Here is a 14,285-nt window from a genome sequence, read left to right on the forward strand (position 1 = left end):
AAATATTTTTAAAAAAATCATTGAATATAAAATGATAAAAACCAAATGGAACAAGTATAAACCAATGATCATCTGCCCTGGAAACAATTTTAACACACGTTCATCAAGACTACAAAAATGCTGAAACTTTAGTTAATCTGGAAACTAGAATCTTCTACAAAAAAGTGAGACACATAACGCAGCCCTCCCTCCCTTGCTGTCTTGGGCCCTGGAAACATCTTTAACATGCACATTCATCGGCACTACAGAAATGCCAAAAGTTTCAGAGCTCCAACTTGTTTGGAAGGTAGTGAAAAATCATTTGTAATATTCCACTACAAAAAAGTGGAGACTGTGCCCTGTTCTCGATTTATGGAAACCTATATACTTGCAGATCAAAATCCTTATGTTTTCTGTAAGATCAATAAATATAGAATGTGTAAATTTTTTTTTTTTTTTTTTGATATCATCATGACCACATGGATTTTTTGAACATCGAAATTAGGTTTATAAGAAGTTGCCTAAATTTATTTAAATTGATAAATACAGGTACTTAATAATAGTTTTTTACATTTCTGATCATTTCATTAGGTTTGTCACCCCTGAAAATAGTCAGGCACAAATTTTTAAGTGAAAAGGTCAAATGTTTTTAAAGTTATGTAACTTAAAACCTCTAAATAAACATTGCAATTCTGAGAGGACAAAAAGGACCTGGCCCATATCTAATAAAATTTAAAAAGTAAAATGGTCATATTAAAAAGTAAAATGGTCAGGTTCTCGAAAGCTAGAGGCAAAAATTATTAAAAAGTTTTTAAGGAATTCTTATTTTACTAAGTACCTTCAAATAAAAATCAGCAAAATCTGAGATATAGGGTGATATTTTTTAAAATTTGTGGGTCATTAAAATTTTTTAACATTTTTTAAAATTTCTGGGTCATATAAAATTACCCTAAAATTAAGTTTTTAATTTTTAAATTCATATTTAAAGTTTATTTTTTTTTGTTTATTTTTTTATTATTTAACTATTCATTATTTTTTAAACAAAAAAATAAATTATTTCACAAATTTAGTTAACATGTTTTTTACAATAATTAATTTAATTTAAATAAATGCTGCATAATAGTATCAAATAACAATTTAAATATTCCAATACATAAAATTTTTTGATTGACATAAGTTGTTGAATGTGTAGTCAAAATTGTTTGTGAAATGCAAACTACGTAAAGCTAGTTAACAAGGCCTAAATTTTAGTGGCAGCACAAGACTTTTTGAAGATTTGTAAATATGTATTTAAGATGTTTAAAAACACATTTAAACACGTCTTGTGACCGCTTGGTGGTTTTGTTGGGGGGTTTTTTTTAACAAAATCCCTATGCAGTAAAGGCAAGTTAGTAGTACAAAGTGAAAAACTTAACTCACAATGCAAGCAAAAATTAACATCAAGTGAAGAATCAGAAGAAAATGAGATAGAGATTTTTTGAAGATAATATGGAGGAAGAATTTATGATGGAATCAACAAGACTATTTTTCAATAGTATTTTGTGTGAACTTAAAAAGTCAACTTTAAAATCGCATTTGTGTAACAAACCTTTAACCAGCCTTCACTTGGAAAGAGAAAGATAAAGCAAGTCGAAGAAGCAGTTATTAAGTATTTTGCAACTGTTTTAGATGTCTCTGAATTCAATCTTGCTACACCAAGTATTAAAGTTTAAAAAGAGATTCAGTTCTAAGAGAAAGAGCAAGAAAGTATTTGACACAAAATGATGATCCAGAAAAGCAATATGAAAGTGATGACAGCTATGAAAATAAACAGTCAGTGGATTTCATACAGTGTACAGCAATAGATAGAAATGAACTGTTAATAAGCTTCCATTAAATAATTTCATTGAGCTTTTATTAAATGAATTCATAGAGATTCCATTAATTGAATTCATAGAGCTTCCATTAAATGAATTCATAGAGCTTCCATTAAAAGATTTCATAAAGATTCAATTAAATGAATTCATAGAGCTTCCATTAAAAGAGTTCATAGAGCTTCAATTAAATAATTCATACATCTTCCCTTAAATGAATTCATAGAGTTTCAATTAAATAAATTCATAGAGCTTCAAATAAATAAATTCATAGAGCTTCAATTAAATGAATTCTTAGTGCTTCAATTAAATGAGTTCATAGAGCTTTTGTATAAAAGGCTTGATAAAATTACTTCTCATTTATTTATCTCAAAATCACAATCAAGCTCAGTCTTCTCCATTTGAAATTTAATGCCAGCGCACAAAAAAAATTCCTGGCCGGATTGTCTTTTTAAGTTAGTCTGCGCAATTTAAAAAATTCATTTTTTCCTGCTATTTAAATTGAAACAAAAATAGTGAAAAGGATGCTTTAAATAAATACTAGATAAAATAATTTAAAAGAAAAACTAGCAAGAAAAAAACAGAATTTAAATTACTTTGGTAAAGAGCATAAGGGTTTATTGAATTTTGCAAAAAGGAAAGATTCAGCTGATAAAAAGTAAAGGGTAGATTAAAACAATTTGGTGGCTATGCTTTTTTTAGCACTAAAAGTTTTTTAGCTATTTAAGCACTAGATACCTTCCATGTGCAACATAGTACTATTAATACTCTGATATTTTACATCTGATATGTTTACATCCTCTCTGAGGGTTATCATAGAGTTAAAGAAACCTTACTACCAGCCAGCCTCAGAACCATTAAATTGAGTTGGATGAGTTGCAATGCTTTAACCTAAGAGGTACAAGGAACAATTCACGATCATCACAGCATTGATCATTCTAATCAGTAAACACTGATTTTTAACAATGCCAATCATTAGATAAAAAAGGGGTGCTCGGCTGGTCAGCAGACATTTTCTGCTTACCTCTTAAGTCTTTGCCTTGGAGATCTTCATAAATATAGACAAACAATATTTTCTTTTATTAAAATTTTTTTTTATGCTTGACTCCAGTTCTTAAAGAATTCATGACCATGGTTCAACTCCCTGTTTCCTTGTGAAGAGAAGTAAATGCCATGATAAAAATTCTTTTCTGTGTTTCTTTTTTAATTATTTAAATGGTGAAAAATCTAAAAAAAGTTTTTCAATAATTTTTTTTAAGTAGATCATTTCTTTATATATATATTTTTTTCCTTCTAATCAAATGCTATTTAATTAGTAAACGACTGGGGTTGATATTTGATCGGGGCCGGGTTTGATAAAATAAAGCCGGGGTCGGTTTGTGACCAAGGCTGCATAAACATTTATACATCCTAAAGTTTTTTTTTTAATTCAAAATTCATGTTATATTTTGTATATATATGCATATAAAAACATAATTATGATCAATATGATCATCATAATCATCATTACCATCATCATCATCAATATCATCATCATCGTCTTCTCTTTTGGCAAATACTACACCATATAAATACTAAAGTTTATATAAATATTAAAGGAAATTGTATGCCAGCATCTAAATAAATAGCAAATATATATGTTTATATCCATAATATGTATGTATAAACCGTATCTCAGAAGCTTTTATTCCTTCTGGGCTAAAAGTTTAGAAGCTTTTATTCCAACTCTTCAATTTGAAGTCAAACCTCATTTTACTCCATATTTTTCACTATCTTGAGCAGCTGCTTTATTAATCATTTATTTCATCTTTTTTACAAGAACATCTCTCTTAAGAACAAATATCTCTTAAAAATAACAAATCTCTCTTAAGAACATCTCTCTTAAGAACATCTCTCTTAAGAACAAATATCTCTTAAAAATAACAAATCTCTCTTAAGAACATCTCTCTTAAGAACATCTCTCTTAAGAACAAATATCTCTTAAAAATAACAAATCTCTCTTAAGAACATCTCTCTTAAGAACATCTCTCTTAAGAACAAATATCTCTTAAAAATAACAAATCTCTCTTAAGAACATCTCTCTTAAGAACATCTCTCTTAAGAACATCTCTCTTAAGAACAAATATCTTTTTATTATTCCAAGAAGCAAATGTAAAAAGGTCCTGTCTGATATTAAGCTCTGTTATTCTCAGTTTACTAAATCTTGTATCTTATATCAGATGTTAGGTTCTTAAGACTTTTGGTTAGTCTTCAACAATGTCATTAACTATAGTAAGTCTAACATTTAATTTTATTAATTATATAATATTTAATAATATTTAATTTTTAAAATGTGCTAAATAAATGGTTCCAGTTTTTCAAAACTCTAGAAAACACTTTGACCTCTCCAACTATCCTACAATTAGTCTTTTTTTTTTTAATATTGTTATTTAGGTGCCCTAAGAAGACCTAACGGTCTTGTCACAGAGCACTGCAGAAGTGCATTTAACTAGGAAGTTCACGCCTCCTTCCTTACCGTGACGCGAATATATGTCCAGAGTTCATTTCGAACCTGGATCTCCCGCTTCTATAGCAAGCGCTTTAACCACTGCGCCACGGCCGCTTAAAGTCTTCACTCTGTTATTAGTTTCTTTATATAAAGGTTTTGAGATAATTAGATTATTTCTTACTAGCTGCAGTAATAAAATTATTCTTGAAGGCTTACACTCTTCTTTATTTCAAATAACTTAAAGGGTACCACAAAGTATCTTGTGGTACCCTTAAATCTTTGCTCCTGTACTGTTTCTTATCTACAATATCAATTTTCATGAAAATTTAACATCTAAAGTGGCTCTATTTGTTGACGACTCAACTTTATACTCTTGTCTTGACAAAAAATCTTTGCTTTTTGATTCCTTAGAACAAGCAGCTGATTATTAATCTGATCTCTCTTTTGTAACAGCCTAAGGCTTGCTGTGGTTTATGGATTTAAATTCTGAACTTAATATATTCAGTTTTTGTTAGCCAACAAAACTAATTTATTTACTGCAAAAAAATATTGCAATAATGTTGGTATATTGTATACCTATATTGATGAATAACAACCCTCTTACTCTCAGACAAAGTCTAAAAACACATTGAAAATGTAATTTGATCGTGGTGTAGTGGTAGAGCGCTTGGGTCATAAGCAAGAGGTACCAAGTTTGATCCTCACCAAGTCCCTGGTAGGACCGCGCTCAACGTTTTTCTCTGCACAGCGGCCTTGGTTGTCAAGGTTCCTGTTTCAGAGTTATATATAGTTAAGAGAGAGTTATAACCACAATTAAGTAACCTCCTCATCTGTAGTGGCGTTTTCAGCATTGGGGAGGTGAATTAACATATTAAAAAAAATAATAATAAATTAGATCTGCTTTATTTGCATTTGCATTTCTTTCTTTTTTCTACAAATACAGTCATGGTTGATGCTCAAACAAGCTATTGTCTCTATTACGATAAACCAAAACTCGTTCTTGCTTGTTTCTTATTCAACAAGTTCCATCCTTTTTCTTTATCTGTCCCTTTATGCTATAAAAACTTTTATAAATCCAGTTTTTTTCCTTGCATATCAAAAAAACCTTATAACTATTAGCCATCTTCATGTTTTTCTTTTATATACAACCTACAACTTCTCAAGTCTTCAGTTTACCATTTCCTAGTATTTTTACTTATTCTCTATTTTAAAGTAACTCATATCTTAATAGTGGTTGCTTGCAATCTTGTTGGAAGTAAATTAGAGTTTGAAAATGTATAAGTATATACCAGTATTTAGTAAATAGTAACTGTAAGCATAAAATTATAATATATAAAGTAATTTAAATTTTTTTCTAGCCCCGGCTATCAACTCCTGCTAAATCTTATAGTTTAGTTGGGGCCGAGTTTGATAAAAGTCTCATTTTTAGCTGGGGCCCCGGCCATTTACTATATTTAATCAAAATAGTTATTTGTTTGCTCTAGAAAAAAATCTTTATTTTAATAAAAACTTCCCAAACTTTTTTTTTATTTTAATAAAAACTTTTTTTTATTTTAATAAAAACTTTTTTTTTATTTTAATAAAAACTTTTCTTTTATTTTAATAAAAACTTTTTTTTTATTTTAATAAAAACTTCCCAACCTTTTTTTTTTTCTTTTTTTTTTTTTTGATTTTATTTTTCTTATTGTTTTTATATATTATTTTCTTTTAACTCTATAAATGCAAATACAAATGCTAAAACACAAACTTTGACAAACATGGTTACTGAACAGAAAACCGTTGAAGATATAAACTCCCATACTTCTCTAGTATTAAACATTTTATAATGAAAGCTTTTTATGGTAATGTAAAGAATGTTTCTGTAAATTTAATTTTAGGTATCATTAATTGGTACTGGTAAAGGGAAGATACTAGAAACTGAAACAAAAGTTGAATTAATCTTAGATGAAAGCAAAGGCTGTTCAGTTAAAGGAAAATTTTTCTGGCAGAATTTAGAAATAATCACAGAAAAATTTGGTATAAAGTTATTTCCAAATAATTTCCAGTTTGGTAATCTCCTTAGTCTTAAAGTCAAACATTTAAAGTTTTCTGCTATGTTAACTGGAGAAAAATTTTTAAGGTAATTTTTTTTAATGTTATTTTTTTTTTAAGTTGTTTATTTTATAATGTTATTTTTTGCTAAGATTTTTGTTTAAAGTTCTTTTTAAACCTTGTACAAAGTTTGACCTAATTCACAATTAAGTATACAATTTACGAAATAATCTAGTATAAATACAAATACATTTAACAGGTTTTCTTATTTTAAAATTTTGCATCTAATTTGCAAGTATTGTATATTGATTACTTTTTAAATTATTTTTTAGTTATTGAGCAAATAGTGTTGTGTAGTAAATATTTCATTTTTTATAAGTTTTTTTTTTGTATAATTATTATTTTTAAACTACTACTACTACTACTACTACTACTATTACTACTACTACTACTACTACTACTACTACTACTACTACTACTACTACTACTACTACTACTACTATTATTATTTTTTCTTTTTCAAACTCATCTTCTTCTCCAGAATTAGATTTGCCTAAAACTAAATGAAATGTTTTAGTTGACTGAAGTTGTATAAAACTAAATGAAATGTTGAAGTTAGTTAAAATTTTTCTGCTATTGCTTTTATTATTTATTATAATTTCTTCTATTTTGTATTATCTGGTTCTCTTCTAACAGTATTCTACATCTACTTTCAACATAAACTGCAGCTAGAAATATATAATGAATTTCTTAGTTCCTTCACAATATACCGAACCTTTTCCATAAGTTAGGTAATGTATGTCTTTTTTAAAACACATCAGCTCAATGTTGATAGACAACTATTTACATCATTCTGAGAGAACAAAGGTTAGATTTCCTTTCCAAGTAGACCTTCTAGCCATGGTATTTTACTTTCATGGCTGGCTAAAAAAAAATTCTGACCGGCTAGCTGAAGGCATGAAAGGCTAGCCTACATTTTTGTGGCTGGCTAGCCGCCTGATTTTTTTGGCTGCTTAGCTGGCTATTTACTTCAACACTGTGTTTCACCATCAGTAGGTTCATCAGGAAGAATTCTGATGAACCTACTGATGGTGAAACACAGTGTTGAAGTAATCAAAAATTAGATAAGTGTTTTTACTAATTTAATTTATTATTGCTATGCAGATGTATATATATATATATATATATATATATATATATATAAATATATTATATATATATATATATATATATATATATATATATATATATATATATATATATATATATATATATATATATATATATATATATATATATATATATAATATATATATATATATATATATATATATATATATATATATATATATATATATATAAATATATATATATATATATATATATATATATATATATATATTTATATATATATATATATATATATATATATATATATATATATATATATATATATATATAATATATTTATAGTATAATAATGACATATATACAAGTATAATACTGACAGCATTAACCAAAACAAAACAAACTTTTGCATATAATAAATATTCATATATGAAATACAAAGTTAATCAAAATGAAATATAAACATAAATAATGTCCTTATCCAAAAAATGCAAGACTTAGCTTATAGACCAGCATTTGGATAGTTATCGTGTATGAAACAAACTGCATTCATTCGAAATGGTGCCAAGGAGGATCTCTTTCCATTCAAAATTAAACCAGTCGTGCTAAAAAGGCATTCAACAGGTACATTGCTGATGCTCAATGCAAGATAAACCTGAAACAATAGAAACTATGTAAAATAAGCAACATTAAACTTCAGAAAAAAATTAATGTTTGCTGTTATTTTTGTCACTAGTATTAGTTTAATGTCAAAAATAAAATTATCTTCTACCTTGACTATGTGGCTATGGATGCTAGAATAGGGAACTTTTCTGCATTATTTTTCCGAAACAGCAAGGCTGGTGATTGATTACCACAAATGCTAGTATAAAGATTTATTTCAGCTTGCAACCCATTGCTATTCTCTAATATTGCTCCAGAGTTTAGTGAAGATTTTGCAGTTTCCTGTAATAAAATCAGTCTAAGTTTTTTAAAATCCTGAGCTGCATTTGAGCTTTTACTATTTTGATTATTGTCAATTTATGACGCAGAGAAGTTAATCTTTTTATCGGTTCCTATTTGTGGTAAAATGTTTGAACCAAATAAAGAAGTTTTTATTTTGTCATAGCTGTTTTTTAACAAAATTTCACATTTTTCCTTTATCAAAACAACATCACGAATTGCTGGATCAAAACAACACGCTAATTCAACTAAATTAGTAACAACTAACCGTTTCTCAATGCATTTTCTAACTAACTTTTTATATTGTTTTATCGCAGAGGAATCTGTGACTTGAACAATGCAACAATTTTTAATTTTAGTTACCATGAGTGGAAGGCAAGACAAATTTGGTGCTCCCTCGCTAACAAGTAGAGTAAGTTCTCGAAATGGAGATAAAAAATTGCGCAGTTCTTGCAGAAGTTCTAAATCTTCAGGAAGAAAACATAAATCATACTTTCTAATTTTTTTTAACACTGTATCAACATGAGTTTTTAGATCTAAGTTAGATTCAATCATTTCCAAGGTACTATTCCATCTTGTTGGGACACTATTTTTTAAAGAACTGTGCTCATGACTTTTTATGACATCAATTTTAGCTCAAAATCATTTTTAGCTCAAAATGTCAAAATCTAGAAGAGAATACTCTTCAGAATACTCTTCAAGTGAACTCTCATCAGCTTGACTAACAGATTTAGTTAGCTGTGTTTGTGGAAGAATGCTTACATTTTCAGTTTCAATTTCAAAATCCAGAATTGTATCCTCTTCATCAGCTATTAGCTCGTCAACATGAGTTGTAATTCTTTTTAACAACTCCTTGTCTTTCACAGTTTCAATTTCATTCGATAGCGTATATCCCTTAAAATGTAAAGCTTTTATTACTTCTTTGCATTTGCTTACTAGTAAAGTTAATTCTGGAATTTTTTTTAAGCGAGGTTAAAAGCAGATGAATTCCATGTGCGGTGCATGTTATACGTTCATGGCTTAATAGCTTTGATAATTTTTTCATATTAGCTGCACCATCAGTTGTGTTAAATAATAAAAAATGCTTATCTTGAGGTAAAAATTCTTTTAAAACAGTTTTAACAAATCGATAAAGTTGCTCAGAAGTGTGTGACTCCACTGACTGAACAGCCAATGTGAAAATTTTAAATCTCCAATCATGCACAACACTTAAACAAATTCCAAAATAAGGTAAACAATTACGCTTGTCAGTCCAACCATCCATCATCAAAGTTCCACTTACACATGATTGTAGAACTTCTGAGACTCTTTGTTTAACAGAAGTATAAACATTTTTTAAGGCAGATCCAGATATACAGTCAGATGATGGGGGCCGAAACGCTGTATTTTTTGAACAAAAACTTTTAAACCCAGATCTTTCAACTGAACTAAATGGCTTAAGATCTAAACATATTAACAGACAAAGATCTCTGTTGAATTCAAATTGACTTTGTGCTAGTTTATTGTTTTGTACAGTGCAGATTCAATTAGTAATTTTAGAACTAACTGGTTGCTCAAAAGTCTTTCCATGTTTAAAAACAGCATGGTTTAGATGGTTACCAGAAAATGTCATTGTTGAAGTAACATATACCTTTGATAATCGACCTTCATCGACACGTGATTGCTCTTCGAAACAGTATCTGCAGTACAACTGATTATTAAATAAATAATTTTGATTAATTTGGTTTCTTGAATCTTTCAAGATTAGTTGACCCATGAAGTCCCATGCTTTGGATGTAGCAGCCCTAGATTTGCTGTTGGACACAGGAATCCATCTCAGATCCTTGAGCAAGCAAATTGTTCCAGTTTTTTTTTCAATGGAAACAAATTTATTTACTTGTTCATAAACTGTATATAAATATATATATATATATATATATATATATATATATATATATATATATATATATATATATATATATATATATAATACAAACAATAATGATAATTCGGACCTTTAGAGTGTTTCTTTTTATTCTAAAATTTAAATTGCGCAGATGACAACTTTTCTTTTTTTTTATGATAAACATTGACTACTGTTTTTGGACTGCAAGAGGCTTTTTTTTATAGCGCGAAAATTAAGGTATTCGAACATACGGTATATTAACACGAGACTCATGGAATTCCATGGTTAAACCAAAAACTATATTACGAAGCGATTGGTGATAGGTGATATGATAAAATTAAAAAAAAAATTGGACATAAACTTATTTAAAGATTTAAATCAATTAACTAACTATGATTTTAATAGCTGGCTATGGCGACTTATTTTCATGGCTGGCGAAGGCATTTTTCACAGCTGGCTAAAAATAAAGCAGTGCTTGGCGACGGCTAGCGGCTAATAGCGGCTTGCGGGTCTATTCCCAAGCTGATGCACCTTCTTACTTGTTCATACCCTGTTTTAAATACTCCTCTTGTTCTTCATCCTTTAAAGCTTCATCTAGAAAATTTTTATCACCTGAATTTTCATTTATAAGTGTGATTGTACTTATTGTATTAAAGTAACTTATCATATGCAGCAATAAAGTAACTTATCATATGCAGCAATATGAACCACATAATATATTACAAAAAATACTGTGATTAAAGTTAATTTCTAAAAAAAAAGCGCTAACACTTTTTTGAATGTAAATAAAAACACCTTTATATACATCAGCTCAAGTATAATTTTTAAAATATGAAAATTCTTTGTGCCTTAAGGTAAGCATCAAATTTTTAACAATCTATATATAATCAAATAAATCAATTTATGTAATATCAATATCAAAATATTATAAAATGTTATATTTAGAATTTATAAAACTTATATTAGATTTTTAACAGCAGTTTAATTAAAAAAAATTTTTTTTATAAAAAAACAAGTTTATAGTATTTAGTAACCCTTTTAACAAAAAATATTCATACTTTGATATTCCAAAATATCAAGGAGTGGAGCTGCTTCTTAGAGGACAATTCTTTTGTTTTATAGTTTTAATTTTATTGTGCTCTACTATCCCACTCAAAGAAAGCAAGGAAATTTGGTCCCGGTTGTATTTCCAGCAAGATGACAATTACTTTTAGATCTCAACAGATCAGTTGCTGGTGGCAACTGAGTAAAGAAAAAGTTGACGTAAGTTGCATAAGCTGCATGTAACAACACATAATGTTTTTAAAATTAGCTTAGAAGCATCAATAAAGATTCTCCTCTCTTCAAGATACTCTATGTTGAGTAAATTTATGAATCCATTTATCCCATGGCAGAATACAAGGACATTTTTTATACCAAAAAGAACTATGTTTAGTCCTTGTGGCAATCATAGTATTTATTGAAGTTTTTACATTTTTCTGCATCAGGCTCAACTGTTATAGTCTGGAGGCCAGAAAGAAATAGATAGAGATCGCCCATGTACTGGCTACTTCTTTCAGATAGCCAGTATCTGAAAGAAGTACTCAATGTCTGAGGTGGTGAGTATACTAGTTAGTAATTCTAACCAGTTTTTTGTTTAGTATGTTGAGTATTGTGTTCAGTTTCACAGGGGGTTATTTGATAGGTACAGATATTTTGTTTTATAATAAAAATGGAGTTTAGAATTTAAATAATATTAATAGGTAACTCGTTTTTTTTTTGAAAAGAATTTTTAATTTACTTTTTTCTATGCATACACTTTTTTTTATTTACAAAATATGTATTTATTCATAAAGATAACAGTTGCTTGTTTAAGATTTATTTATAATGGCGCATTAACAGTTGGTTGCTTAAGATTTAAATAACATTTTTGTTAAAATAATAAAAGATGAAAAGTTAGCATAATCTGATTAAGTTCTTTTAAATAACTTTGATTAAGCATTTTTGACTTGGAATAGTTAAGAATTTTTTATACCCTTAGCATGGTTCTGTATTAATCCCTAACAAATTATTTCTAGAGAAAATATAAACTGTTAAGGAAGTTTTCTACTAAATTCTTATATTTTTTAGACTTACATTTTTATATTTTTTATATTTATATTTTTACTATTTTTATTTTATGTTAAAATGGGTTACAAATATTTATTTTATATTACAAAAAAAAATTAAATATACAAAAAAACAAGAAAATACAGTTCTCAGCTACAATAATAGTATATGAGTCACTATTTAGCAAAAGAGCTAGGGCAGCATCCATAAAGTATGTACACAGTAAAACTGCTGATTTAGGATACCCCTCACTTTTGAATTCAAAAAACTTAATTCAACATTTCTGTCGCATAACATAATATTGATTTTTTTTAAAACTCGTGAAATTCAATGCTTTTATTTTTAAAAAAAGATAAAGATTTAGAGGACATAAAGAACAAGATATAGTCAAATCGTGGAGGTACTTACAGAGGTATCCTAAGGGTTGCGGGGTTATAGGGGGGTGTCTAGTCCCCCTACAAAATTTATTAATCGGTAAATTGGACACTGGAGTCAACAAAATTGGATCTATAGTTGGCAGTCAGCAAGTGTTAGCCAACAAGGACCTTTTTTTTTTAGATCTTAGTCAGCAAAAAATATTTTTATGCCTTACTCAGCAAAAAACAGATAGGTCGCCCCTTATAAGATCTCTTCAGGATGACCCGGGGTACTCGCTCTCTATAACACACACCTTCCTTTTACAAATTTTTCCTTTTTTAGTTAAATTCCCCTCCCTCATACCTGCATACATACTTTATGAAAGACCCCTAGGTCTTATGACTTCTACTGATGGAAAGTACTTCTAGCATCTATAATATGATAAAATGTTAGGTTTAATTAAACACACACTTAAATTCTACACTAACTCTAAGTTAATAAAGTATTGGTGAATATGTTCAAAGATATTTAGACAAATACATTCAAATTAAATACAAAATCATGTTTAGAATTATAAACATTTTTTTATAAACATTAATATTTTTTTATTTCTTACATCTATTTTAATTATTAATTTTTTAAATTTCAAATTGTTATTATTATTATTATTATTATTATTTTTAAATGATTATTACTTTTTTTAGTTTAAAAATTATAATCATTGTTTTGGCATCTGCAACTTGATAAAAGCATTTTTTCAACCCCAAATATTAATTAGTTTGTATGTCTCTGCACTTGAAAATAGTTTTCAGGTCTAGACTACTTAAAGTTATTTTATTGTGGAAATCAACAAAACCAAACAGTTCCCATTTTAATAATATTCATTTGAATTACAATAGACTTGATTTATAAGTTTAATTTATGTAGATTAAATGGTGAAGTTTTCTCTTTAAACAACAAACATACAGTCGAATTAGAATCTTTCATATGGGTAAACAAGTCCAGTCATGACAAAGAAATTGCTTTAGCGCTGACAGCAAAAGATTATAATTTTAATGATCTTCTTAAGTGTGTTTATGGTGATAAAATATTAGTTCCAGAGTGGGTGAAGATATCTAGAGCAGGTAGCTTTTGTTTAGCTTTATGAGGAAAATAAAAATAAAAAATATTGCCAAGATTGGTAGCTGTTGTTGACAAAGTTTATTCTAAGTTTTAAAAATGTACTCTTAAATATTTTCAGCTATCATGATCATACCAAATGCAAAATCTGACTTGTTATTTAAAAATTCATTATTGTCTCAAATTTCTTTTGAACCAGGTATTTTATTTATTTTATTATACATTTTTGGGGCTGTACATTAAACACTTCAACTAAATAGGGGAATGGGGTTCTGATTTTTTTTATTTTTTTATTTATTAAATCTATTAAATTTATTAAATCTTTTTTTGATTTACTAAATCTTACAAGGGAGAGGATGGGGGAGGAGATCAAAACCTCAACAATGTTACTTTTTTAAATTAATTTAATTACTTA

The 14,285-nt window shown here is 27.9% G+C and overlaps 1 protein-coding gene across 2 annotated transcripts in view; it reads left to right on the forward strand.

Annotated features, from left to right (window-relative positions):
• Positions 1 to 14,285, forward strand: part of LOC101235783 (uncharacterized) — an 81,420-nt gene that overhangs the window by 19,185 nt on the left and 47,950 nt on the right. For both annotated transcript variants that reach the window (XM_065801678.1, XM_065801679.1), the window contains exons 6-8: positions 6,198 to 6,439; positions 13,679 to 13,875; positions 13,992 to 14,069. In XM_065801678.1, the coding sequence (XP_065657750.1) occupies positions 6,198 to 6,439; positions 13,679 to 13,875; positions 13,992 to 14,069 (517 nt within the window). The remainder of the gene's footprint in view (positions 1 to 6,197; positions 6,440 to 13,678; positions 13,876 to 13,991; positions 14,070 to 14,285) is intronic.

This window comes from Hydra vulgaris, chromosome 07 (assembly GCF_038396675.1).
Source record: "Hydra vulgaris chromosome 07, alternate assembly HydraT2T_AEP".
In the NCBI taxonomy this organism is placed as follows: domain Eukaryota; kingdom Metazoa; phylum Cnidaria; class Hydrozoa; order Anthoathecata; family Hydridae; genus Hydra; species Hydra vulgaris.